The sequence below is a fragment of the Hemitrygon akajei genome, chromosome 32 (assembly GCF_048418815.1).
Source record: "Hemitrygon akajei chromosome 32, sHemAka1.3, whole genome shotgun sequence".
NCBI classification, from domain to species: Eukaryota; Metazoa; Chordata; class Chondrichthyes; order Myliobatiformes; family Dasyatidae; genus Hemitrygon; species Hemitrygon akajei.
This window is the reverse complement of record NC_133155.1, coordinates 3268866-3294956: the sequence shown is the minus strand read 5'-3', so window position 1 is coordinate 3294956 and position 26091 is coordinate 3268866. Positions and strand designations below refer to the sequence as shown.

Genomic DNA, 26091 nt, shown 5'->3' with positions numbered 1-26091 from the left:
TTCCACAAATTCACCATGTCAGACTAAAGAAATTATTCTTTATCTATATTCTACAGGGATGCCCATGTACAGAGAGGCTGTGTCCCTAGTCCTTGAATCAAGTGAAAACCTTCACCCCAGGCTGAACAAAATGTAGTCCAGGCAAGTACTTTTAGAAAGTAGCCCCTGTTTTAAATAAAGAACCAGACAGGAGTAAGCAACTCAGTGACTCATACTATTTAATAAGTTTATGGTTGATTATTTACTTTTGCATCAAGTTTGAAAGTTCAAGTAAATTTATTATCAATGTATTATAAATAACTTGAGACTCATTTTCTTGCAGACTTTCACAGTACAAGAGAAATATAATAGAATCAGTGATAGATTACACATGACCAAAGACTGACAAGCAATCAATGTTCAAAATGAAGACAAACTGCGCTAATAAAAATACATATATAAATAATACTGAGAACATGAGTTGTAGAGTCCATAAAAGTAAGGAGATAGGTTCAGTGTTGAGGTGAATGAAGTTATCCACTCTGGTTCAGGAACCTGAATAACTGTTCCTGAACCTGGTGGTGTAGGGTCTAAAGCTCCTCTATCTCCTGCCTGATGGCAGCGGTAGGAAAAGCCTTTAGGATGGGGATCCTTGATGATGGATGCTGCTTTCTTGAGGCAATGCTCCTTGTAGATGTGCTTAAGAGTAGGGTGGACTTTTCCTGTGATGAACTGGGCTGTATCTACCACTCTTTGTACACTTTTCTGCTCCAGGGCATTGGTGTTTCCATACCAGGCCATGATGCAACCAGACCATTGTGCATCTATAGAAGACTGTCAAAGTTTCAGGTGACGTGCAATCTGCACAAACGTCAAAGACAGTAAAGGCACTGCTATGTCTTCTTTGTGATGGCACGTTATGTGCTGGACCCAGGACAGAGGTGATTGGTCTAGTGCTCTTCCCTGCACTAAAACCAATCCCCTCTAATTTCCTTTATATCTCAATATTCTTCTATGAGAGAATTTGAATACAAGTGTAAAGGTGACTCACTAAAATTATGCAGGGTAACGGTCAAACCATACCTGGAGCGTTGTGTACAGTTTAGGTCTCCCTACTTTGGGGTTATTCTTGTTTTTGAGAAAGTGTAGCAGATCATTTCCTGGAAGAGTGGGTAAGCCATGAGGCAGAGTCAGAATCGGGTTTATTATCACTGAGAGGTGATTCGAAATCTGGTGTTTTGCAGCAGAGACATAGTACTGTGCAAAGACATAAAATTCTAACAAATTACAAATAAATAGCACAAATAAAAGGAATAACATACTATCAAATTTGTGATAGCCGGGGGTGGAGGTGAGGTAATGGGGATAAGCTCCTACTATTTATTAAATGTTCCTGATAGTGTGCATCTTAAATAGCCTCTGACAACCAAGGTCAGCTCCTGGTTTTCACATGTGGCCTAGCTACTAAGCTCAGTGGAATCATTTCTACTGATAGGAAAAGGGGCAAAGGCAGGTTAAAGCCATCCACTTCAGGCAGATGGGTCTTATCTGCCGTGGTTGGCATCTCACCTAGGAGAAGGACTAAACCCCGAAGAAAAATCTGAAGCTAGAGTCCCTAAGGCAGTCCTACGTCGGGTTCAGGGCTGACTATCAACTCCTGCGACGCCACCGGTGCCGAACTGTATCGGTCTCTGCCGTTCCTTTGGGTTTATCAGCTGTGTGGCGAAGGGGTACCTGCTTGCTCTCCATATCATACTGGCCTGACTGTATTGCCTTTGACAACTAGGATGCAACATCCAGGGTCAACCCCGACCAACAGAGGCCAAGAACGAAGTTGGGTAGGTCAGGCCCCTACCCGCTTGTTTGGAATAATGAGGGTTAACCTATCAAAATGCACAAGATTCTTGAAGGAACAACAGAGCAGAGGCAGGCAGAACATTCCCCTGACTAAGGAGCCTGGAACTATAGGACCATTGTCTCAAGATAATGTGTGGGCTGCTTCAGATTGACAGCAGAAGAAATTCCTTCATTCACAGGGCGGTGATCATTTGGAATTCTCTGCCGGAGAACTGAGTTCAGAATGAAGACTGGCAAGTTCCTGAAAATTGGAAGCATCAACAGGAATGGAGATAGGGTTGGAAGTTGGTGTTTGAGTTAGAAGATCAGTTATCATCTTGTTAATTGGCAGAAGACTTAATCACTTGCTCCTGCTCCTGTTTCTTGCATTACATCAATCTATCAATCCCTGTCTTAAATATACCAAGTTACTGAGCCTCCACAGCCTTCTTGAGTAGAGAATTCCAGAGATTCCTGACCCTAAGGGTGAAGAAAAATGGTCCATAAGACTATGAGATATAGAATCAGAACTAGGTAATTTGGCCCACCGAGTCTGCCCTGCCATTTCATCATGGTTTCTCAGCCCCAATCTCCAGCCTTCTCCCCAAAACCCTTCATGCTCTGCTCTACTAACTTAGAGACTTGAAACAAGCCAGCCAGCAAATCATCCATGTTCCCCACCACACCTTCCCCCCAAAAAAACTTCCAGAAGTGCAGCAGCCAATTTGCACGCTGAAGTCACGCAGAAGAAGGTGCCATAGCAACGTAGCAGTTAGTGTGATGCTATTACCTCCCAGCGCGTCAGAGTTCAGAGTTCAATCCCAGAGTCGTCTGTAAGGAGTCTGTACGTCCTCCCCATGGACTGCGTGAGTTTCCTCAGGGTGCTCCAGTTTCCTTCCACAGTCCGAAGACGTACTGGTTAGTGGGTTAATTGGTAATTGCTAAATGGCTGGCGAATAGGTTAGGGTTAAATTGGTGGGTTGCTGGTGGCATGACTCAAAGGTCCAGAAGGGCCTATTCTGTGCTGTATCTCTAAATAAATAAACAAACGGACAGATGGTTAGATAGGTAAATAAATAATTTTAAATACCACAAAGAGTGATGTGTTCATGAACAGATAACGTCATGCTGCTGAATTGCTAAAAGGGTAAATATCAGCCAGATCACAGAGGCTATTTGACACAACCTTTGACTATATTTTTATCTCTCTCAATCTTGCACTAGTGTAACAATTTATTTTATTGTTTTTTACACTGTAAGTTATGTATAACATGTTAGTTTGAGATTATGTTAACTTGTGTTTATCCTCGTCTCGTAACGCACTGTACTGTTATTGCAAAAACTTTTGTTTCCGTGCCTTATGACATCAATAAAATTTGAAATTCATTGGTCCTGTGAGATCTTCCCGCTATCATGAAAGGCAAGAGACATTTGTTTTAAATATTTCATCTTAACATAGCTGCTGACTTACACCCACTATTCCAATGTGAATCTGCCTTCCAATGTTGTTCCATTTCCCGAGGCCCTGGCTGGGGCTGCGTTGCCGTGCCTTCTTTTCCTTCCTGTGTGTGTCCATGGCCAGTAACAGAAGAATTGAAAGATGTTTGGCACCAGAGGGTGGCATTTAACACAATTGAAGCATGCTGAATGGAAGATGAATTAGGCTGAAGGAGATGTCATATATTAATTTTAAAAAAGAGATCTGCAGATTCCCGCTTGGTAGACTATCAATATAAACAGGAAAGAAAAACATTGCTTGAAAACCCCGCCCCTGGAATCACTGACTGCTTTTTCCCCTTCGTGTTTTGCAATACGGTATAGCGGGAATCACGTGGTACAAAGAAACCCGGGCGGAGCCTCCCTTTGAGCCCCGCCCTCGAACTCGCGGGACAATCCGATTGGTGGGATGACACAAGAGCCGGGTTTGTGATTGGCCGTTGTGGCCTTTGATTGACAACCTGACGGATTGATTGACAGCCTGCCGCCGGGACTCGGAGCGTGCGGTGTCGGATCAGCGGTGCCAAGCGGAGAACGGTGGCAGAATAGCGAGCGACCGGCATCAGTGACGGCGGCTTTCTCCAGCGTGTCGGTCACACCCTGAACAGTATATACAGCATTCAGCAGTTTAAAACAATCATTAAGAAAAATGTTTGCTGTTCAAAAGTTTAAATCTAAAATTATGCCTATTTAAGTGTCTATTTTTTGTGTGGAGAATTATTAACTATTGCATGGTTGCATCTGTAGCTCTCGCGTCTGTAGTTAACTGATTTCTTTTGGAAAATACAGGTGGATGTATTTCGAATATCTTCGGTGCGGCTTTGGGTACAGGCGATGGTCAATCCCAACTCTGCCACTGCCAAGTGATCGGGCTTCTGAGAAATCGGTTCGTGTCTGGCTGGGCAAGTGATGCCTATTCATTCCTGCCCACTGGCCGTCGGAAGCGAGCGATAAATTGTGAGGGCACTGTTTTCTTCGGCGAAGGGGTGAGTATTAGGGAGAATCTGTCCTCTTGCGCCTACGTGTCAGGAGTTCCGGTGTCCGTCCTCTCGGAATCACCTAGAATTTCCAGAGTTATTTCGTGTATAATTTTTGGGTTGTTTGCTACGGATTGTTTAAAGAAAATGAATTTTCCTCCTCTTCCCCCCCCCCCAACCCCAATCCCAATTTTCATTTAATTCGGGCGCTTGGAAATCCGTAATTAACCGATGGAGCTCCAATGGGGCCAGAATTGAGAAAAGAATTTTGTTTTCGTCACCTTGTTTACAAAGGCGCTTTGCAGCCAATGATGGCATTTTTTTGAGGCGGGGTCGCTTTTGAGTCAACAATGTGCAGGCCGAGATGATAGTTTTGTGTGTGTGTGAGATGGTGCTCATCAGTAGGGAAGGGATTTAGGGAGTTCATTGACTACTTTTGGGAAGTGCGGTTCAGCAGTGTGGAATGGCAGGCAGCCTGTTGCTGTCTGAGCGACCAGCGCTCGGTCTGTCGGTGTGGAGTGTGCTCGCTGTCACTGCGGCTGGTCTGGCTTTCCCCCTCCCCATCCAAAGAGGGTTAATTACATAGTGCAAATGACCTCCAGTGGGGTCAGGTGGTGAGGAGTCTTTGATTGGTACGTGCTGGCGAATAAACGGCTTGGTTGAAGAGGTGGGAGTGATGAGGGACAATCATGCCGCCCAGGAAAGCAGCGTCCACATCAAGGAACCCCACCACCAGCGGTTCACAACTCCTTTTAATGCCATGGACTCCTACCATTAACCCAGGGGTCCGTGGGCCCCAGCTTGTGAGCCCCTGCACCATCCAGGCCATGCTCTCTTCGGAAAGAAGGTACAGGAGCCTCAGGACTCACATCACCATGTTCGGGAATTGTTATTAACCCTCAACCATCAGGCTCTTGAACCATAGGGGATAATTTCACTCATCTTAACCTGCCCCATCACTGAAATGTTCCCTGTGGACTCAATTTAATTTCATGTTCTTGATATTTATTGCTTGTTGTTATTATTATTATTATTTCTTTTTTCTCTTTTTGTACTTAAACAGTTTGTTGCCTTTTGCACATTGGTTGTTTGTCCTGTCATCTTTCAGTGATTCCATTGTTTCTTGTATTTACTGTGAATGCCAACAAGAAAATGAATTTCAGGGTTGTAGATGGTGACATCTATGCACTTTGATAAATTTAATTTGAATATTGGACTTCCATTGCACTTCTTCAAAAATAGAATTTTTGTGATTGGATTTTTCTAGAATCATTCATTACTTTAAACACACACATTAAGTGGCTCAGCAACTGTCTTTTCTCACATCGAAAAGAGATGCAGTCTGTACTGCTGAGCACCTCCCACTTCAGCTTTGTAAGTCATCTCTGCACCCTTTCCATACCAGGCCATCATCATCTCTGCACCCTTTCCATACCAGGCCATCATCATCTCTGCACCCTTTCCATACCAGGCCATCATCATCTCTGCACCCTTTCCATACCAGGCCATCATCATCTCTGCACCCTGGATAGCAACCCTTTACAACTGTTCCCTCTGCTTTCTTTCTAATATAACAATACATTCTGTTCTTTCTTCTTCCCCTCTGACATCATTCGCAGATATGTGTTAATCTATTTTGAGGTACCTTATGGAAGGTTTAATAAGTCTTCATAAATTACACCAACTTCATTACCACTGCGCAATTCAAAAATTCAATAATGTTGGTCAAGAAAGCTATTCCCTTTAAGATCCAAGCTGACATTTCATACAATTTTTTTTTCTTTCTAAATATTCTTCCCTCCTTAAGTGAAGAATCCATTAATTTTCCCACCATCAGTTTTAAGATGACTGCTCTGGGCCTGTTCAATCTCTCATCTTATGCATGGGTATTAAAATTCAAAGTATGTCACCAAATATACTTTTTTTTGGTATATTATGGTGATAATATGGTAAAATATTATCATATATTTTACCATATATTATGGTAAAATATGGTGATATTTTATGCCACCAAATATAACCCTGAAATTCATTTTCTTGCAGACATACTCAATAAATCTATAGAATAATAGCCATAATAGAATCAATAAAAGACTGCACCTACTTGAGTGTTGAACCAGTGTGCAAAAGGCAACAAACTGTGTAAATACAAAAAAAATAACAAATAATCATAAATAAATAAGCAATAAGTATCAAGAACATGAGATGAAGAGTCCTTGAAACTGAGTCCATGGGTTGTGGGAACAGTTCAGTGATCGGGAAAGAAAAGTTAATTGAAACTGGCCAAGATGGTACTGGTGAACCTCAGCAAAACTCTTCAGGCTGCCTACAATATTAACAAAGTCATCCATTAGTTCTCTAGCTTATCCCTTTTTTTCCTAATGATTTATTACACTTAAACAAGAAAGACAACACAAGGTCGTTTGTGTGGAGAATAAGTAACAGATTGAGCTGATTAGGTGGAGTGACCTGTTTCAGTGCTGGATATCCCATGCAGTGCCTTAATCAACTGAAAGTAGGACAAATACAAGACAACCTTTCAGTGATATTGACCCCAGAGCTCTGAGGAAAGTTCCCTCTCACTTTGTAGATAAAGGTATTGAATCTAGAGGCCATACAAAGAAATGTAAGGATGAGAATATTTCTTTTATTTTTGCACTATTTATTTAATTTAAATGTTCTATATATTTAAGTTGTAATGTGATACATTTCGGGGAGTTAAACCGGGACAGAACTTGCATGCCCTGGCAAGTGTTGTAAAGCAGAGATACCTGGAATGCAAGTGCAGTGTTTCCTGAAACTGGCGACACAGGCAGGCAAAATGGTGAAGCAGGTTAATAGCATGCACGCCTTCTTCAGAGCGGGCAATGACGACAGGAGATGTTGCAGCTCTACAGAACGTTGGTGAGATTACACCTGGTTTGCTGTGGTCTTTATACTGTAGGTAGAATGTGATCAAGCTAGAGAGTGGATGGGAAAGATTCAGAAGGATGTCACAGAGACTGGAGGCTTGAGTTATGAAGCAAGACTGGATAGAAGGGAGTGCTTTCCTTGGAGTGAAGATGGATGAGGGGGGGACCACTGAGTGTATAATGGTTTATAATATCAAAGGGCATAGGTAAGGTCACTGTCTTTTTACCAGAGCAGGAGAGCTAAAACTAGAGGGCACAGGTTTAGAGTGAGAGGAGAAAGGTTTAAAAGGGAACTTGAGAGTGTGGTGGGTTTATGGAAAGAGCTGCAGGGGAAGTGGTAGAGGCAGATGACATGAAATCATCTAAAAGACATTTGGTCAGTTACACAAGTAGGAAAGATTTACAGCAGGGGTTCCCAATCTTTTTCATGCCATGGACCAACACCATTAAGCAAGGGGTCCATGGATCTCAGGTTGGGAACCCCTGGTCTAAAGGAATGTGGATTCCACTAAACCTTTGAATGTGAAAACGCATCCAGTTTGGGATGGATAAGTTTGGCCAAAGGTTTCCATGCTGAACAGCTCTATAATTCTGTAGCTGTGTAATCTGAGTGGAATCCCCTTTCCCTTGATTATTTATACTTAATAAATATGGTTTCTCATTTAAGAAGTGGGTGGATGACTCAAAGAGTTTGGAATTCCTGCTGACTCTTTTGGAATTTAGTGGTATTGCATTTGAGATTCTTAATTCTAGTGGTGATCTCTCCTGGTTTGCCCTTGACCCTTTGAGGGACAATCCAATTGAATCATTTTCCTGAGATTCCCTTTAAACTTTAAAATCATTTGCACTTGTACATTTATTCAATTTCTTCCTAAACCTGCTGCCACCAGATTTTCTGGCAGTGCATGCTGAATTATTGCATCTCTGCATTTTCTTAACACAACAAAAATCTGTCCATCTTTCTTTTAGTTAATAATCTGATTGTGATTTCGTGCTGTTTCTTGTTTCTTGTTCTTTTCTCTCAACCTTCCACAATATTTCAATGTCTGTTAACTTGACACCTCAGGATTTTCAATCAGGGGGATCAGGAGAATAATCTTTTCCATTTCTTCACATAAGTGAAGCCCCTTATCCCTGATTTTCTGAGTTAGGCATATTGGCATTATAGTAGATTCTTAATCTTGTTTGTGGTGGTTTATGGTGTAACATCATAATCAGGTGTTATATCACTGACATATGTCATGAAACTTGTTGCTTTTGTGGCAGCTGTACAGTGCAATACATACAGGAAAAGCTATAAATTGCAATAAGAAATATATCTTAAAACATATTAGTAGCTCAAAAAGAGCAAAAAAATAGTGAGGTGGTGTTCTTGATTCAGTATCCATTTGGACATCTGATGGTGGAGGTGAAGAAGCTGTTCCTAAAATGTTGAGTGAGTGTCTTCAGGCCTCTGTACCTCCTCCCTGATGGTAGCAATGGGAAGAGGGATGCCCTGGAAGATGGGGGTCCTTAACGATGGTTGCAGCCTTTTTGAGGCGTTGCTTTTTGAAGATCAGAATCAGGTTTAATATCACTGGTATATGTCGTGAAATCTGTGGTTATGCAGTAGCAGTGCATTGCAATACAGAACAAAAACTGTGTATATATAAATAGTGCATAAAAAGTAGTGAGGTAGTGTTCATGGGTTCAGTGTCCATTCAGAAATCGGATGACGGTAAAAAGCTGTTCCTGATTTGTTGAATGTCCTCTGTGCTGGGGAGACTAGTGCCAATGATGGAGCTGGTTGTGTTTACAACCCTCTGCAGCTATTTTTTCATCTGGCATCTCTTCATCTGCTAAGTGGGAAAGAATTGATAAGGAAATCTAACAGAGTCTGATCATTTATTGCAGGAGGAGCTGAAGGCAAAACTAGGCAGATTGTTTAGATAGGACATTGGTGACATCGCATCTGGAATGCTGAGTACGGTATTAGTCTTAAGGAAGGATGTTAATGGCTGGAAGCAGTTCAAAGGTTTCCTTGACTCAATGCCTGGAAAGGCTGTGGTTGTCTCAGGAGGAAAGGTTGGGACACAGCAGGACACGCTTGTCTTTGTTGAGGTTTACAATAATGAAAAGCAAATGTTCCTTGGGATGGATATATCCTCTTACAGAATCTAGGACTGGTGTCACTTTCAAAATTTTTCTCTGAAAGTTATGAGTCTTAGCAACTCCATTACTCAAAAGGGTGACTTTGAAACTTAAGGGCAATTTTAACAGCTTGAGAAATAAAGGGGTGAAAAGTTATCAGGGATTGACTGTCATGTCAGGAGCAGTCAATCAGTGATGATGTCATTAGTTGGTGGGAAAGACTTGAAGGTCTAAGTGACCTACCCCTCCTAACTTGTAGGTTCATAACTTTGCACAGATCAGCAAATTCCTGTGTACTTATGCTCTACATAATCTTGCTGATATCATCTCTGTGACCTATCTTGTGCATGTTTATTCAGTTTCTAATATCCTGAACATGCAATATAAATGTTGTGGTCAGACTTATCTCAGTGATAAAGCACTGCTTGGGAGGTTTTTTTTAAGATGGGAATTCCTTCATGCTCCTTTGAGGGGGTTGTTACAGGGAGGGGAGAACTCAGGTCACTGTTATAGAACAAGAGCAAGCAGTCCCTTTAGTGAAGAGACAAATCCTTTGTAAATTGGTTCAAGAATGCCAATACTTACATTTGTGCATTAATGTATCCTCCTTTAAGCATCTTCTGCTAGCATTTCTGGTTTATGATTATTTTGTTGTTCATCTCCACGCTTTGCGGTGCATCGGGTGGCAACCTTGCTGTTTCTTTAGCATTTGTCTAATTTTACAAAGCCGAGATGCTAGCTCGACGCCCAGCCCAGCGTGCGAGGAGCTGGCCAGATTCCAACCAGGGACCACTATTCTCAAAGTCCAGTGCAGATGCCATTGCCTGGTTTTATAGGATACCTATAGGTGTTCACTGACATTTTGCTTAACAAATTCACAAAGAATCTAATCTCTCGTGAGAAGAATATTTTTCACTTACTGTATTTTACCGTGGATGAAGAGGATTTGGAGATTTAGTGAATAGTTAGAAATTCCAGTTTTTTTTCTCTCAAGTGGGTGTTACATTGGCCAGTGTGGAGTGTCATTTGCTGGAAATCTCATGAAAGTGATTTGCAACCAGGTTCAACATTAAACGTGCATGAGAGCCAGGAGAGCCTCACTCTTCTTGCTCTTTCAGCGGGGATAGCAATTACTGGAGTAACCCATCTCAAATTCTTTTCCCCCACCTCTCTATTCCATCATACGTCTACCCTTCTGCACTCACCACCCACCCCAGTTCATTCTGAGGCTCACCACAAGAGTCATTGCACTGAGATCACGTTAAGCTTAGTCAGCTCCATCATGGACACCAGCCTCTGCAGTATCCAGGACATCTTCAATGAACGATGCCTCAAAAAGGCAGACGCCATCATTAAGGACCCTCCAACCCATCATCCAGGTCATGCCTTGTGCTCATTGTTACCATCAGGGAGGAGGTACAGAAGCCTGAAGGCACACATTCAGTGATTCAGGAACAGCTACTTCCTATTTGTTATCAGATTTCTGAATGGACATTGGACCCACGAGCACTCCCTCGCTACTATTTTTTCGTTATCCTTTGGCACTACTTATATGCTTTTACTGTAACTTACCGTTATTATGTATTGCAATGTTCTGCTGCCACATAACAGTAAATTTCACAACATAGGACAGTGATACTAATTTTGCTTCTGATTCTGACGCACTAACATCAAGCTGACCACCACGTTCCGCATGTTTTATTCAGCTTCTCCTGATAATATACAATATAAATGTTGCTGTAATACTTATCTCAGTGCAAATTGGGAGGGGCTGATATCAACCTTGTACTCCACCCAGCATTTGCCCCTTGCCGTGGGGAAAAGATTATGGGCTGAATTGACGTGTGGGGGAGGTGGTGAAGGAACCCAAGTCATCGTTACAGAACAGGAGCGAACAGTCTCTTGAGTGGAATGACAAATCCAGGGGGGTCTCTGTAAATCTGCTTGAATGTTCTGATATTTGCAGGACCTGACTGTTGACCTTGGGTGTATAAAATCATGAGAGGCATCAATAGGGTGAAGGCAGAGTCCTTCCCCCCCCCCCCCCCCCCCCCCAGGAACATTTTTGTGGGAAAAGTCATATTTCTGAACAGTACATGAACACTGCCTCACTGTTTTTGCTCTCTTTTTGCATTGTTTTTTTATATACGTTTTATTTCTTAAGTTCAAAGTTCAGAGTACATATGTGTCACCACATACAACCCTGAGATTCTTTTTCTGCGAGCATATTTAGCAAATCTATAGAACAGTAACCGTAAGCAGGATCAATGGACAACAAACCATGCAAATGCAAATATAAGTAATTAGCAATAAATAACAAGAACATGAAATTACAAGGTAAAAGAGTCCTTAAAGTGAGATCATTGGTTGTGGGAACACCTCAATAGATGAGTGGAGTTACCCAAGAACCTGATGGTTGAGAGGTAGTAACTGTTCTTGTACCTGGTGGTGCAAGTCCTGAGGCTCTTGTACCTTCTACCTGATGGCAGCAGAGCAAAAAGAGCATGGCCTGGGTGGTGAGGATCTTTGCTGGTGGAAGCTGCTTTCCTGTGCCAGCGTGTCATGTAGATGTGCTCAATCACATTACCTGTGATGTACTGGGCCAAATCCATTACCTTCTGTAGGATTTTGTGTTTGAAGGCATCGGTGTTCCCATACCAGGCTGGAATTGTAATTTATAGTATTTCTGTGTCTCGCACTGTGATACTGCCACAAAACAACAAATTTCACGACATACACCAGTGATACTAAACCCGATTCTGATTCTCAAAAACTAGCAAGCATAAGTTTAAGATGAGAGGAGAAAGCTTTACAGGGGTCTGAGGGGCAACTTTTCCACATAGGGGGTTACTGGCTATGTGGGACAGGCTGCCAGAGGACCTAGATGTAAAGGACATGTGGACAGGTACATGGTTAGGAAAGGTTAGACCAAGGGTTCCCAACCTGGGGTTCACAGACCCCTTGTTTCATGGCATAAAAAAAGTTGGGATGCCCAGGTGAGCAAGTGGGCATACAGCTCTGCATGGATGAGGTGGGTTGCAAGGCCTGTTTCTCTGCTGCATTACTCAAAGATAGATGGCATTTCTGGATCCTTTCTAGACTTCATTGTCCACTGGCCACCCTCAACTCTAATCACTGATTGCCAAGATGAGCCAGACATATTCACCAGGCTCCCAGATCGTTGACCTTCCCAGTACTATGTCCTCAAACAAAAGAACTGTCAGATCTCCATCGATGTCAACCTACTGATGTAATGGAATTTCTGCTCCAGAAAGTAATAAATGGTACAGACTAGAGAAACGCAGGCTGAGAGATGATAAACTTGCTGATGAAATCAAAATTAATCTCAAGACAGTGAAACTTTTGCTCAGAGATGTGCAGTTTTCAAAATTTCAGTAAGCTGCAGGGGAGAATTCAGCATACTGTTTTAAAATGCCTAAAAGAGCGAGCAGTGTTCAACGTTCAAAGTTAATTTATCATCAAAGTACATATATGTCACCATATTTTACCCTAGGATTCATTTTCTTGTGGGCATTCACAGTAAATACAAAGAAACACAATAGAATCAATGAAAGACTGCTCCTATTGGGATGGACAAACAACCAAGGAGCAAAAGACAACAAACTGTGCAAATACAAAAAGAAAAATGAATAATAAATAAATAAGCAATAAATATTGAGAACTTGAAATGAAGAGTACATAATCTTGAAAGTGAGTCTACAGGTTGTGGGTGAGTTTAGTGATGGGATAAGTGAATTTGAGTACTATTATCCCCTCTGGTTCAAGAGCCTGATGGTTGAGGGGCAATACCTGTTCCTGAATCTTGTGTGGGTCCTGAGGGTTCTGTACCTTCTTTTGGATTGCAGCAACGAGAAGAGGGCATGGTGTGGATGGTGGTGGGGGGGGGGGGGGGGATCTTGATGATGGATGCTGCTTTCCTGCAACAGCACTCCTAGTAGATGTGCCCAGTGGTGGGGAGGGTTTACCCATGAAGGATTGCTTTAGTAATTAGTGCCCTGGTTAAAGATACCCACTCCAAAGGGAAAAGAGTAAAGAAAGAACCGCTGTTTCTAGAGGCAACAGACAGAAACCAGAAGACAGAGTTAAGATGATTGGCAAAAGGACAAGTGGTGACATTTTCTGCAGCTGGTGATTTATGTTTTGACTGAACTGCTCACTGAGGTTGTGGCTGCAAACGCTGTAGTGACTTAATAAATATCTGAAGTAAAATTTGCAGGGGTTTGGGGAAAGAAAAGGCAAGTAAAAGTAATGGATTACTCCTGAAAAAGCTGTAACTGGGGCAATAGACAGTGGCCTCAGTACAGTGTTTTGGTTTTTTTGTAATTTTTTTTATTGAAGTTCAAACATTTTCATAAGATGTATTTCAGACATTGTACTTGTATATCACAAATCTTCAAAGTATTTATCTGAGGTATACACCTATAGAAAAGAGCAGAAAGAAAAACCAGGCAAAAGGAAAAAACTATGTACAAGTAGTGAATGATTTTTTTTAAACAACATATTCATTGATTTGTGAGAATAAAATCAGGCCTATGAGGCATTATGTAGTTAAAACATTTTTCCCCAGTATGAATCAAATTGTTCCAGCTTATGATTAACAGATGCTGTTATCTTCTCCATTTTGTAAATGTCCATTGTAATTTCCATCCAAGCATTTAAAGTTGGGCTCTCCTGTGATAACCATTTCCTAGTAAGAGTTTTTACCAGCTACCAATAGTATATTCATTAAATATTTATCTCTTTTCAACCATTCTTGAGTGTGGTGGTGAGTTTGGGTGGTCCAAAAGCAGGAAAATGGTGATGCTGCTGCTATACAGAGTATCTGTGTGCTGGTGAATTGTTTTACAAGCAGACGATTAAATGACAGGTTTAGTCTTCATTTTAATAAACATAGGAGCTGAGAGTGTAAGTGGCCTTTGGTAAAAGACAGTTATTTTCATGCTTGTCAGTACACTAAGCGCTTAAATGCTGTAAACACAATCTTATGACCATGGTAACAAAGATAATTTTTTTTCTATGATAGATGCTGTATTGGGTGGGCTTTTACTAGACTAAGACATGATGGAAATACAATCAAAGCTTTCAGAAAAAGTACAAAAGTCCTTGCATTCACATTGTGCTCACAGAATGACAGTGAATTCTGGTTAATTGGGCCATCAATTATTTGGTGCAGTCCTTATTTGAGCCACCTCTTAAAGAGCAAAACAAAACAGCCAGGATTCCCTGTGTTTATTTATGACTATGTCGCTTAATTGGGACAAGAGACTATTGCCATATAGTTTCTAACTCGCGTCAGTCATGGGTACATGCATGGCTGTTAGACACTACATCATGCTTAGAGTGAACAGTTTGTAAAATACGTAGTCAGTTGCATGTGTTTGTGTTCAGAAATGTGATTTTTGACACTGACAGTTGTCAAAAATAAATAGTAAGACATTTCAGCACTGTTTTGCTTACTGCAGTTTCAAGCATTCAGGCTTGGAGATGCCAGAAACAGCCAGGAGTGAAAATGAAACAATTTCACTTCTTCATCAAGTTAGGAAATACAAATGTTGGATACATTTCATATAAAGATAATACATACCGATCACCTTTCTACACAACTTCAGAAGCCATGCCAAACCAGAGAGGGAAAGTTCTTCTCTTTTTTTCTAATGTATTTTGAGAAGCATTTGCTTTTTTTTGACATCAGAAAATTACAGAATTTGCATACTTAAATAGTCAGATTATTTGTGTAATTGCATATCTACTTTGTCTAATACAGGGGTTCCCAACGTGGCACTGGTAGTAATCCAGAGATTATTACCTTTGTGGTCCTACTTTTTAGTTTATCTCTTAACTCCCTAAATTCACCTTGTAGGACCTCATCCCGTTTTTTTACTTATATTGTTGGTACCCATGTGCACCACGACCACTGGCTGTTCACCCTCCCATTCCAGAATGTCCTGCAGCCACTCAGAGACATCCTTGACCCTTGCAGCAGGGAGGCAACATACCCACCCAGAGTCTCGTTTGCGGCCACAGAAACACCTATCTATTCCCCTTACAATCGAATCCCCTATCACTATAGCTCTCCCACTCCTTTTCCTTCCCTCCTGTGCCGCAGAGCCACCCATGGTGCAATGAACTCGGCTGCTGCTGCCTTCCCCTGATGAGACATCTCCCCCAACAGTATCCAAAACAGTATATCTGTTTTGCCTACTGCTACACTGTCTAGTGGCCACCCCTTCCCTTTCTGCCTGTGTAGCCTTTACCTGCGGTGTGGCCCACTCACTGAATGTGCTATTCACGACTTTCTCAGCATCGCAGATGCTCCAGTATGAATCCAATCACAGCTCCAGACGCTCAATGTGGTCTGCCAGAAGCTGCAGTTGGACACACTTCCTGCACACATAGTCATCAGGGGCACTGGAAGTATCCCTGATTTCCCACATGCTGCAGGATGAACAAACCACAGGGCCGATCTCAGCTGCCATGACCTACCCAATACTTGCCTCAACTTTTGAAACTTTCTCCTTTGAAAGGAACTTACCCAGCCTTACCTCACTTGGAGTGAAACTCATCCTCAGCCTCTTCTCATCAAAGCCTCAAATCTCCATTCCTTCACTGGCCCACCAACTCACTGGTCACTTTCCACAGGCTGCTTCACTTGAGCTACCCCTCTATTTATTTGTTTGAGTTTTTCAAACTGCTTGGTCGCCTGACCTCGATTGCCCAATCAGCTGCTTTCTGCTGAGTCTGAGCTATTCAAATCTTGATTGTCAAATCAACGACTTTCTGCTGAGCTATTAAAATCTTGATTGACTTGATTGCACAATCCAACTGCCAAAATCTCTCGAGTCAAAGCCTCAAATCTCCACTCCTTCACTGGCCTACTCACTCACTGGCCACTTTCCCTACTTATACATAGTTCTTTCCTTTTGCTTGTTTTTTCTTTCCACTCTATAAGTGTATACCCCAGATAAATACTTTGTGGAGATTTTGTGATATATATGATTATATGATGTATATGTACAATGTCTGAAATACACCTTGTGGAAATGTTTGTTTGATGAACTTCAATAAAAAAAAAAATTACAAAAAAAGACATGAGAAGAATAGATGAGGTCTTTGCTTTACTGAGGCAGCAAGAATGTAGACGGGGAAGGCTGGTTTCTATTATATGCTCACTGCTATTTCTTTTGGTCAAGGGCAGAGCAGCTGCCATATCAAGTTGTAATGCATCCAGATAGGATATGTTCAACGTTGAACCAATAAAAATTGGCAAAGGTGAAAGGGAATATGCCAAAGCTCTTTAGATGCCTGAGGAAGTAGAGGTGTTAGTGAGACTTCTTGACAGAGTTGGACCAGGACAAGCGGTTGGTGATGTTCACTCCCAGGAACTTGTGTTGCAGTTATCTTAGTCATGAAATGGCACTTGGAGTATTATATGCAGTTTTGTATAATTCCAGTCAAGATGGCACATGTGTACAATGCTCTTTTTGTCGACATCTTCTGGATAGATCAGGAACCATCCTTTTCACTTCTTTTATGTCACTTACATTTGTGTCTTGGCTTGGATGAGATTCTGGAATTGTTGAAGCCTGTGCTTTGCTGTTTGGAGATTGTTTGGGTGTTCCAGCTCTCTGCAGTCTCCGAGAGGATTCTGGGAGGCAGCGTGCACAAACCTCATAGTAGGCAGGTTGCAGGACAGAGTGCAGGCCGACGTTTGGCTCTTTCGCTGATTAAAGTGAGGAGGGAGATTGAAGCATTAAAATGAGTGCTGACTGCCTGTCCTTTGGTTGGTTGCTCTGTACCAGAGAGAGGAGAGCCTGCTGCTGTGCCTGGGTCCAGAGACTATTGCCCAGGTTTTAGAGATATTATGTCAATTGATTAATCTTAATCAGTTTTTTGTCTGCTAATAAACTTCCTCTATATTTTGCTTTTCTAAATCTGAGAAGGTGGGAGAATGGAGTTGAGAGGGAAAATAAATCAGCCATGATCGAATGGCGGAGCAGACTCAATGGGCCAAATGGCCTATTTCTGCTTCTACATCTCATATTCTTAAGCCTGTTTTTTTTAAAAGGTGGCTTTCCCCTAATTCCATTCTAATTGCATATTAAGTTACTTCATTTGTTTATTACAAGGGTACTGGCAGGGAAGGCTTAATCAGCCATTCTGTGTGAGGAAGGCGTGTTGTCACATGCAGACTATGCTGAATCATTCCAAGAGAAGTGTTTGACAATTCAGCTTTAGAAAGCTGTGGCCAGATTAAATGGCTTCATCAGGACCTCAGTTTAATCAAACTAAAAAGAAGCAGTGAAAAGATCTGTTTGTAGTGGCTATCATACCGTTAGCAATTTTAAAATGGTGATATTCCATCTGCCTCATGAGGTGAGTGCCAATGGTTACAGGCCACAGCCACGGGGCCAATTCAGCACTGAAGCTTCTTGATGAAAGGTAAACAAAAATGTAAGAAACATGAACTGCAGAGGCTGTGAAAGTGAGTCCACAGCTGCAGAACCCGTTCAGCGCTGAGGTGAGTGAAGCCCGTCCAGGAGCCGATGGCTGCAGGGCCACAGCTGCTCCTGAACCTGGCAGCGTGGAACTCAAGACTCCTGCACCTTCTGTCCGATGGTGGTAGCAAGAAGAAAGGGAGACCGATCAAACAGAAGAAGGCAGCGTTGAACACCTGCTTGTTTTCAGCTCTCATCCTCTGCTGTTGTGCTCTGTGATCTCTACAGTACATACTGCTGTTACTGGTATCTTGCTGTTGTCACAACTAGGCCTGGGCAGTAAACATGGCCCCTACAGCAGTCCGCCATACCATGAACTAGTAACAGAACAGAAAAACTCATTGCAGCAGGTTTTACATTTCAGTTTACGATGGCGTTACTGAAGATGGGCAACAACCTATTGCGGGTTCATAAGGCAAGAAGTACATCTAAAATCTTTATAAAGACTTTTTCTGTGGGAAATTGTGGTAAGTGATCACTGCAAACAGTGAAGAGGTGAGCGAAAGCGAGGCTGACTCGAGAGTCGAGGCATGCCAGTGTGATGCCAAGTTGGAAAAAGGTCGGGCATGTTCAAGGAGAAGTGGTTGGAGCGAGGTTGAGACAGAGTGACAGTGTGAAGCGAAAAGAGGTAGGAGTGGAGGAGAGGTAGATTTGGAGCTCTCCACTTAAATTGAGAGCAAGGTTTGATCAATCAAAGCAACAGGCCGACTTGGAGAGGTTGGATACGGGCCAGAACATAGCAGCGGGGTCCAGGCCCAGAGCGTTTCCTATCCAGTGTGACGAACAACTGGATGTTTGGACGATTTAGAAGCCAGGTCAGAGGGATTGAAAAGGCAGAGTGTCGGGACCAGAGACAAGGGCTCAGCTCGCGGCTCAGTGACACTCACTCGGCACTCAATGTTGCTGAGGCTGTGGCCTGCTCCAGGCTTCGTGTCTATGGACTCACTTTCCTTTTGAATGCTGTTGCTTGCTTTTATTGTTTGCATGATTTGAGTTTCTCTTCCCCCCCCCACCCCTCCCTCCAGATTGAGTGTTTGTCAGTCTGTTTTTTTAATGGGTTCTTTCAGGTTTCTTGTGTGGCTGCCTATAAGGAGACGAATTTCAAGGCTGTATCATTTATACAAACCCCATTTCTAGAAAAGTTGGGATATTTTCCAAAATGCAATAAAAACAAAAATCTCTGATATGTTAATTCACGTGAACCTTTATTTAACTGACAAAAGTACAAAGAAAAGATTTTCAATAGTTTCACTGACCAACTTAATTGTATTTTGTAAATATATACAAATTTAGAATTTGATGGCTACAACACACTCAACAAAAGTTGGGACAGAGGCATGTTTACCATTGTGTTACATCACCTTTCCTTTTAATAACACTTCTTAATCATTTTGGAACTGAGGATACTAATTGTAGTAGATTTGCAATTGGAAATTTTGTCCATTCTTGCTTGATATAAGACTTCAGCTGCTCAACAGTCCGTGGTCCCCGTTGTCTGATTCTCCTCTTCATGATGCGCCATACATTTTCAATAGGAGATAGATCTGAACTGGCAGCAGGCCAGTCAAGCACATGCACTCTGTGTCTACAAAGCCACACTGTTGTAGCCCGTGCAGAATGTCTGGCATTGTCCTGCTGAAAAAAGCATGGACATCCCGGGAAGAGACGTCGCCTTGATGGCAACATATGTCTCTCTAAAATCCTAATATACGCCTCAGAGTCAATGGTACCTTCACATACATGCAACTCACCCATGCCGTGGGCACTGATGCACCCCCATACCATCACAGATGCTGGCTTTTGCACATTTCACTGATAACAATCAGGATAGTCGTTTTCATCTTTGGCACGGAGAACTCAACGCCCGTTTTTCCCGAAAACTAGCTGAAATGTGGACTCATCTGACCACAATACACGGTTCCACAGTCTTTCAGTCCATCTGAGATGAGCTCAGGCCCAGAGAACTCGCCGGCGTTTCTGCATAGAGTTGATGTATGGCTTCCTCCTTGTGTAATACAGTTTCAAGTTGCATTTCTGGATGCAGCGACGGACTGTGTTAAGTGACAATGGTTTTCCGAAGTACTCCCGAGCCCAGGTGGCTATAATTGTCACAGTAGCATGACGGTTTCTTAGGCAGTGCCGCCTGAGGGCTCGAAGATCACGTGCATTCAACAGTGGTTTCCGACCTTGCCTTTTACGCACTGAGATGTCTCTGAATTCTCTGAATCTTTTCACAATATTATGTACTGTAGATGTTGAAAGACCTAAATTCTCTGCAACCTTGTGTTGGGAAATGTTCCTTTTGAACTGACTAACAATTCTCTCACAAACTGACACAAAGGGGTGAGCCACGACCCATCCTTGCTTGCAAAGACTGAGCCTTTGATGGACGCTACTTTTATACCCAGTCATGATACCTCTCCTGCTACCAATTAGCCTGCTTAATGTGGAGTCTTCCAAACCAGTGTTACTTGAATATTCTGTGCACTTTTCAATCTTATTTTAACTTTGTCCCAACTTTTGTTGAGTGCGTTGCAGCCATCAAATTCTAAGTTAGTGTATATTTACAAAATACAATTAAGTTGGTCAGTAAAACTATTGAAAATCTTTTCTTTGTACTTTTGTCAGTTAAATAAAGGTTCCCGTGAATTAACATATCACAGATTTTTGTTTTTATTGCATTTTGCAAAATATCCCAACTTTTCTGGAAATGGGGTTTGTACATACTTTGATAATAAATGTACTTTGAATAAGTTGAACTTTTGAACATTGAACCTAGGAACCAAACATTAAACTGGACTATGGGCAGTGTGATGCTTGGGGCTATCTATGTCTGTGGCATCTTGTGGTGCAAAAGCTTTTTTTACATCACTAGAAATAGATGTACTTTTTCAGCCTATTGTAAGCTGTTCTTCCTTTAATTCTTCTTTCTGTTTTGTTCTGTAATTACAGGTATCAGAGTTAGTAAGAGCCCCAGTGTTACCATGACGACCGTGGTGATGGAACAGATTGGTAGACTCTTCATCAACATCCAGCAGATCCGTCAGATCCCAAGCCTGGTGGAGCAGTCCATTCCCAGCCTGCCATGTACTGTGAAGGATTGGGAGGTGCCGCGGATATTCCGGGAGCCATACATCAATTCTGGCTACAGACCGGTGGAGCAGAGCTGGCGATACTACTTGTTCACCTTGTTCCTGCGGCACAACGAGTCAGTCAACGTCTGGTCCCACCTCTTCGCTGCGCTGATCATCCTCCTGAAGCTGCAGGAGTTCTCCCAGACGGTGGACTTCTGGTCAGACCAGCACGCATTGCCACTGTTGATCCTTCTCCTCTCTGCCTTCTGCTACCTGACCTGCAGCTCCCTTGCCCACCTCTTGCATGCCCGTTCGGAGTTTGCCCATTATTCCTTTTTCTTTGTGGACTACATTGGTGTGGCAGTCTATCAGTATGGGAGTGCTTTGGTCCACTATTACTACTCCATTGAAGAGGAGTGGTACCACGTCATCAAAACGTTCTACCTCCCCATGGCCACCTTGTTGGCTTGGATGTCCTGTTTAGGATCCTGCTATGCAAAATCTAATGCCAAGTTACTGCACCCCTGGTCACGCAAACTCTACCAGATAGTCCCAGCAGGGCTGGCCTACATGTTGGACATCAGCCCTGTGGTGCACCGGATATATAGCTGCTATTCGTCGAATTGCACTGACGCTTCCATTTGGTACCACCAATGCCAGATCATCTGCTTCCTCATAAGTGCTCACTTCTTCTCTTGTCCTCACCCAGAGAAGTGGCTCCCAGGAAAATGCGACATCTTCCTGCAGGGGCATCAGATTTTCCATGCTTTTATGGTCTTCTGCACCCTGGCGCAACTGGAAGCTGTCCATCTGGATTATAAATACCGGCAGCATTTCTATCAGACATGGCACAGCGACTCCACCTGCTCTGTGCTGGTCTGTCTCGCGGCGATCGTTTCCTCCAGCATTGTCACTGCAGTCTACATGAGGCACCTCATCAAAATCAAACTCGGCCTCAAAGAGAAGTGAAGATGGGTGCTTCTCAATCCACTTATCTTGAATATACCATCCATTGGGGAGAGGCAGAAGGGTAGGGAAAAACTGACTCTGGTTTCTAGCTGGCAGTGGACTCTGTGCCTGGGAGTTCGATTCTTGGATTGAAATCGACAATGATTTCTACGTCATTTTCACATGAGACTGGCTGTGAGTTTTGGCAAGCATCAAGGACGTGCAAGGATTTGTCAAATACTGTAATACTGAATGCCTTATATCTTTGCATAGCACCTACATTGTAATTGGTGAATTTGTTCAGTTAGCACTTGTTCAAGCAGAGCAGGCCAAGTGTGGTCATGACTCACTGCGGAGTATAGATGGGCAATGAGCACCTGCTAGCTTCGGGTATCTTTATCCTTGCCGGTTCTGATAAATTTGAGACAGTAACTCTGTTTCTCTTTCCACAGACGCTGGCCGACCTGCTAAGTGTTCCCTGCATTTTATTTTTTCCCGGTTCTCTAGTGCTCAAATCATTTGTCAAGGGTCATTTATCTTGCTACCGCCGTCAAAATGCACTTAAACATGATTGAGATTAGTGGTATTTATAATATCCAAAGTTTACATTGAATGCACTACACAATGATCTTGATTGATGCTGAGAAAGTCATTGATCTAAATCATCATCAAAAGCCTATATCTGGATGTGCAAGGATATGAAATATAGCAGTGTTACAGAGCTGTGGCTGATGTGGAGATAATCAACTGCAGTCCACTTTTTTAAAAGTGTACTGCAGTAAAGAATTAATTTATCATATCTCCCAGACCAGAATACTTTCAATTATCGGTTCCATTCCAGCTTTTTCTATTCACTCTCTGCACCACTGAATAGCTTTTGGTGACGCTCTATATACCTGTATTTCCTTATCGGTGCCATGGTAGCGTAACACTTAGCCCGACGCTAATACAGCTCGAGGCGTTGGAGTTTGGAGTTCAATTCCAACGTCATCTGTGAGGAGTTTGTATGTCTTCCCCGTGGAATGCGTAGTTTTTCTCTGGGTCCTCTGGTTTCCTCCCATTGTCCAAAGACGTACTGGTTAGTAGGTTAATTGCTCGTTGTAAATTGTCCCGTGTTAGGCTGGGATTAAATCAGGGGTCGCTGGGCAGAGTGGCTGAAAGAGACAGAAGACCCTATTCCACATTGTATCTTTGAATAAATAAATAAAATCAATAGAAGGAGACCATTTGGTTCAAGTCCACGTTGGCACTCAGAGTAATCCGAGCCACCACTGTTTTTCTCTGTTACTTATCCTCCCATGTTCCCTTTAGCTTCCCCCAGCCCCTCCCCAGTGTTATCATGTGTATAACAACTAGGGGCAATTTGGGCAGTTACCCTACCAAACTGCATGTTTCTTAGGATGTGGGAGGATACAGGAGCATCTGAAGGAAACCCATGTGGTCACAGGGAAAATGTCAAATTCCACACAAAGTTCTCAGAGGAGTTGTCAGTCATCATGAGACTACAGGTTTGATCTGGCTTGTCACAGCTGTCTGTGCAGGAGGTAGTGTAAATGTCAGGATTGGACGTTTTAAAGAACTTCCCTGCTCTGTAAATAATGCCATAGGATATTTAACGTCCACCTGTGTAAACAATATTGGTCATTGGATAGCTCTGATCCTGGCCAACACCACTTGAGATAGTTGGTGCCTGCTCTTGCCAAACATTATGCATAGGTATTGCTGATGGTTGACTCTTGAGAATTATTGAGGCTGTCCAAATGTGAAAGAACATTTTGTATCTCCGTAATGTTGTGCTCCTCAAGTTCAAATTGAATTTTGGAAAATCATATATTTCAGTGGCATGCCAGGATTAAACACTTATGTGTAATTATGGTCACTTGGTGTTCTGCCTCCTGCCAAATCTGAACTGTGCCAGAGGCCTTCCCCGTCTGCTCCATGTACAACAGTGGCCAATATGTTGCTGCTTCTGTGGCCCAAGAAGGAAAGATTGGAGGTGCAAACAATTATAAAGCAGCAAAAATGGAAGCTTGTGTATGTGTGCTTTAGTGATGTGGGTTGAGAGCTGTCAGTCTGTTTCCCTTGAAATAAATGTCATTAAATCCTGTATGTTCACCTGAGTTTACAGCACATCCAGAAAGTGTGTAGTCTGGGGTATCACTCAAATGTTTTTTTTTAAAGTAAAAGGCTGAAATAGGAGTGTATCCCACTAACCACGAAGGACAACTACCCAAGAGCAAAAACCGCTTGCTGGATACAGTGCACATATTGCTTACTTGACCTCACTGTTCACAAAGAATGGAAGGTTATGCTGAACAACTCCTCTGCTGTTTTCTTCCTCCTTGTACTGTTTTGCAATACTCCCGCTGTGATATTGGAAAGGAGGATGATCTTTGTGGTTGCCATCTATTTCCAACTGAGGGGGAGGAAGGGTGAAGCTCTGGGCGTAATGGAATGAGGCAGCACTGTTTATGAAGCAAAACTTTCAGCCTTTCAACATGTGTACACATACAAATAAAATCATATCCAATGTTTACAAATCTTTTGTGAAGGTTTCCTGTGATTCATTGAATGTGCATCACCACAACTAATTCCAATTCAAAAGCACCATGGCTTCCTACGTGCTTCTCTCACCTTGGGTTTGGAGATCTCCTCGAACAGCAGTGAATGCAGTTGTCCACAGCATATTGGCTGTTGTATCTGTTGGTGACCCAAAATCGTGCTTGTCCAGGTGGGGCCTGCAATCCTTGAGGCTGTCTATGCAGATCAGGAAAATTGTGCAAGGAAACAAGATACCATATGAAAATCTCCCATTTAAATTGGAACATGTTCTCCCTTGGGAAATGTTGGCCCTGACTTCAATATAGTCAGTTAAACTTTATACAGCCTGGTGTGATACTGGACCAACATACTGGAATGTTAAAAATATATTAAAATAAAACTACCAATGATTTACGTAATGCTAATTTCCCTATTTTCAGCATGTTATTTATATATAACCTTATAACAATTACAGCACAGAAACAGACCACCTTGGCTCTTCTGGTCTATATGTACCTGTAGAAGCCTCCACTAATGATTGCAATGCTAATCACTCTGTGGGGAATGGTTCTCTTGGAATAGACATAAGTGGTGCTCTTAAGGAAGTATGTAGTAAGACTAAAAAACATGAGCAGAATTAGGCCATTCGTCCCATCAGGTCTGCTACACTATTCCATCATGGCTGATTTACTTTTCCTTTGAACGCAATTTTCCTGCCTTCTCCCCATGATCTTTAAAACTGAGCTTGAGCTTGTCAAGAACCTGTCAGCCTCTGTTTCAAATATACTCAACGACTTGTCCTCCACAGCTGTCTATGGCAATGAATTTCACAGATTCACTACCACCTTCTGGCTAAAGAAATTCTTCCTCATCTCTGTTCTATAGGGATGTCCTTATATTCTGAGTCTTCCACATTCTCTCTGCTGTTGGGGGAGATTTCTTCTGTGTTCCCTGATGGATTTCCTGGTGATGATAATGACAACCTTTGCTAAGTTAAATAATGCTATGTTCAAAACACGTCTACCAGAGGCAAGTACAAACTGTATTCCTAGTTGTAGTTTTAAAATTATGGAACTCAAAGCTAAGTTAATTATGTGCTGGTTTAATATGGATTTTGCAGCAACAGGAATAATTCTGGTGGTGGGTGTCTTGTGTCTGACGGTGACAGGAAACCTATGCGGGAGAGTTTATAAAGTTGAAAATCTGTTGCACCGGGGCAGTTCCGCTCTCTCGGGCTTCAGAACTCCAAGTCCAGTGGTACAAACAAGCATCACAACGGGGTCTTCCTTAGTTGCAGTTGATGACCATGACTTCTGTGCCTCAAAATGGCCTTTGCTGTCCATGGACTGTTGCAAAGCAGCCTTCCTGGCTGTTGGATCTCACTGCAGATCTCATCTGCCCAGTCTGCCAGAGCTGACTTAGAATGCTAGGACAGGCATGTCCTTCTCTCACCGGGGTACGATGCCCACCGGCTACCCTCACCTGGTTTAGCCTGCGCCTGTTGTCGAGGTGTACCAGGGTGTAGCTGTAGTGGCAGGCAAACAGCTACTTGGAGCTACAGGTGAGAGTTGAGTGTCCAGTGGGGACCAAAGGTGAGTGAGCTCCCCCAGAATGGGCACAAGCCCCTTCACCAGAGGTGCTTCCTCTCTGTGGGTGGTCCATCCACCCTGACAGGAATAAT

General features: G+C 42.6%; 1 protein-coding gene and 1 long non-coding RNA gene across 4 annotated transcripts; one reads left to right on the top strand and one right to left on the bottom strand.

Moving 5' to 3' along the window:
• Positions 1 to 201: 201 nt before the first annotated feature.
• On the bottom strand, positions 202 to 3581 carry LOC140719637 (uncharacterized). Of its 2 annotated transcripts, XR_012096967.1 has the most exons (3): positions 3287 to 3581; positions 2606 to 2847; positions 202 to 2295 (listed from the first exon to the last, which is right to left on the bottom strand). It is a non-coding gene; the product is annotated as an uncharacterized lncRNA (long non-coding RNA). The 2 variants fall into 2 exon arrangements; XR_012096966.1 differs by having other exon boundaries at positions 202 to 2847.
• Positions 3582 to 3799: 218 nt separating this feature from the next.
• Positions 3800 to 24409, top strand: paqr7b (progestin and adipoQ receptor family member VII, b). 2 transcript variants are annotated; one of them, XM_073034514.1, is made up of 3 exons: positions 3800 to 3900; positions 4102 to 4298; positions 20800 to 24409. In XM_073034514.1, the coding sequence occupies exon 3, from the start codon at positions 20832 to 20834 to the stop codon at positions 21888 to 21890; it is 1059 nt and encodes a 352-aa protein (XP_072890615.1). In that variant the 5' UTR covers positions 3800 to 3900; positions 4102 to 4298; positions 20800 to 20831; the 3' UTR covers positions 21891 to 24409. The 2 variants fall into 2 exon arrangements, with proteins under 2 accessions (XP_072890615.1, XP_072890613.1); XM_073034512.1 differs by having other exon boundaries at positions 3800 to 3919.
• The last annotated feature ends 1682 nt before the right edge of the window (positions 24410 to 26091 follow it).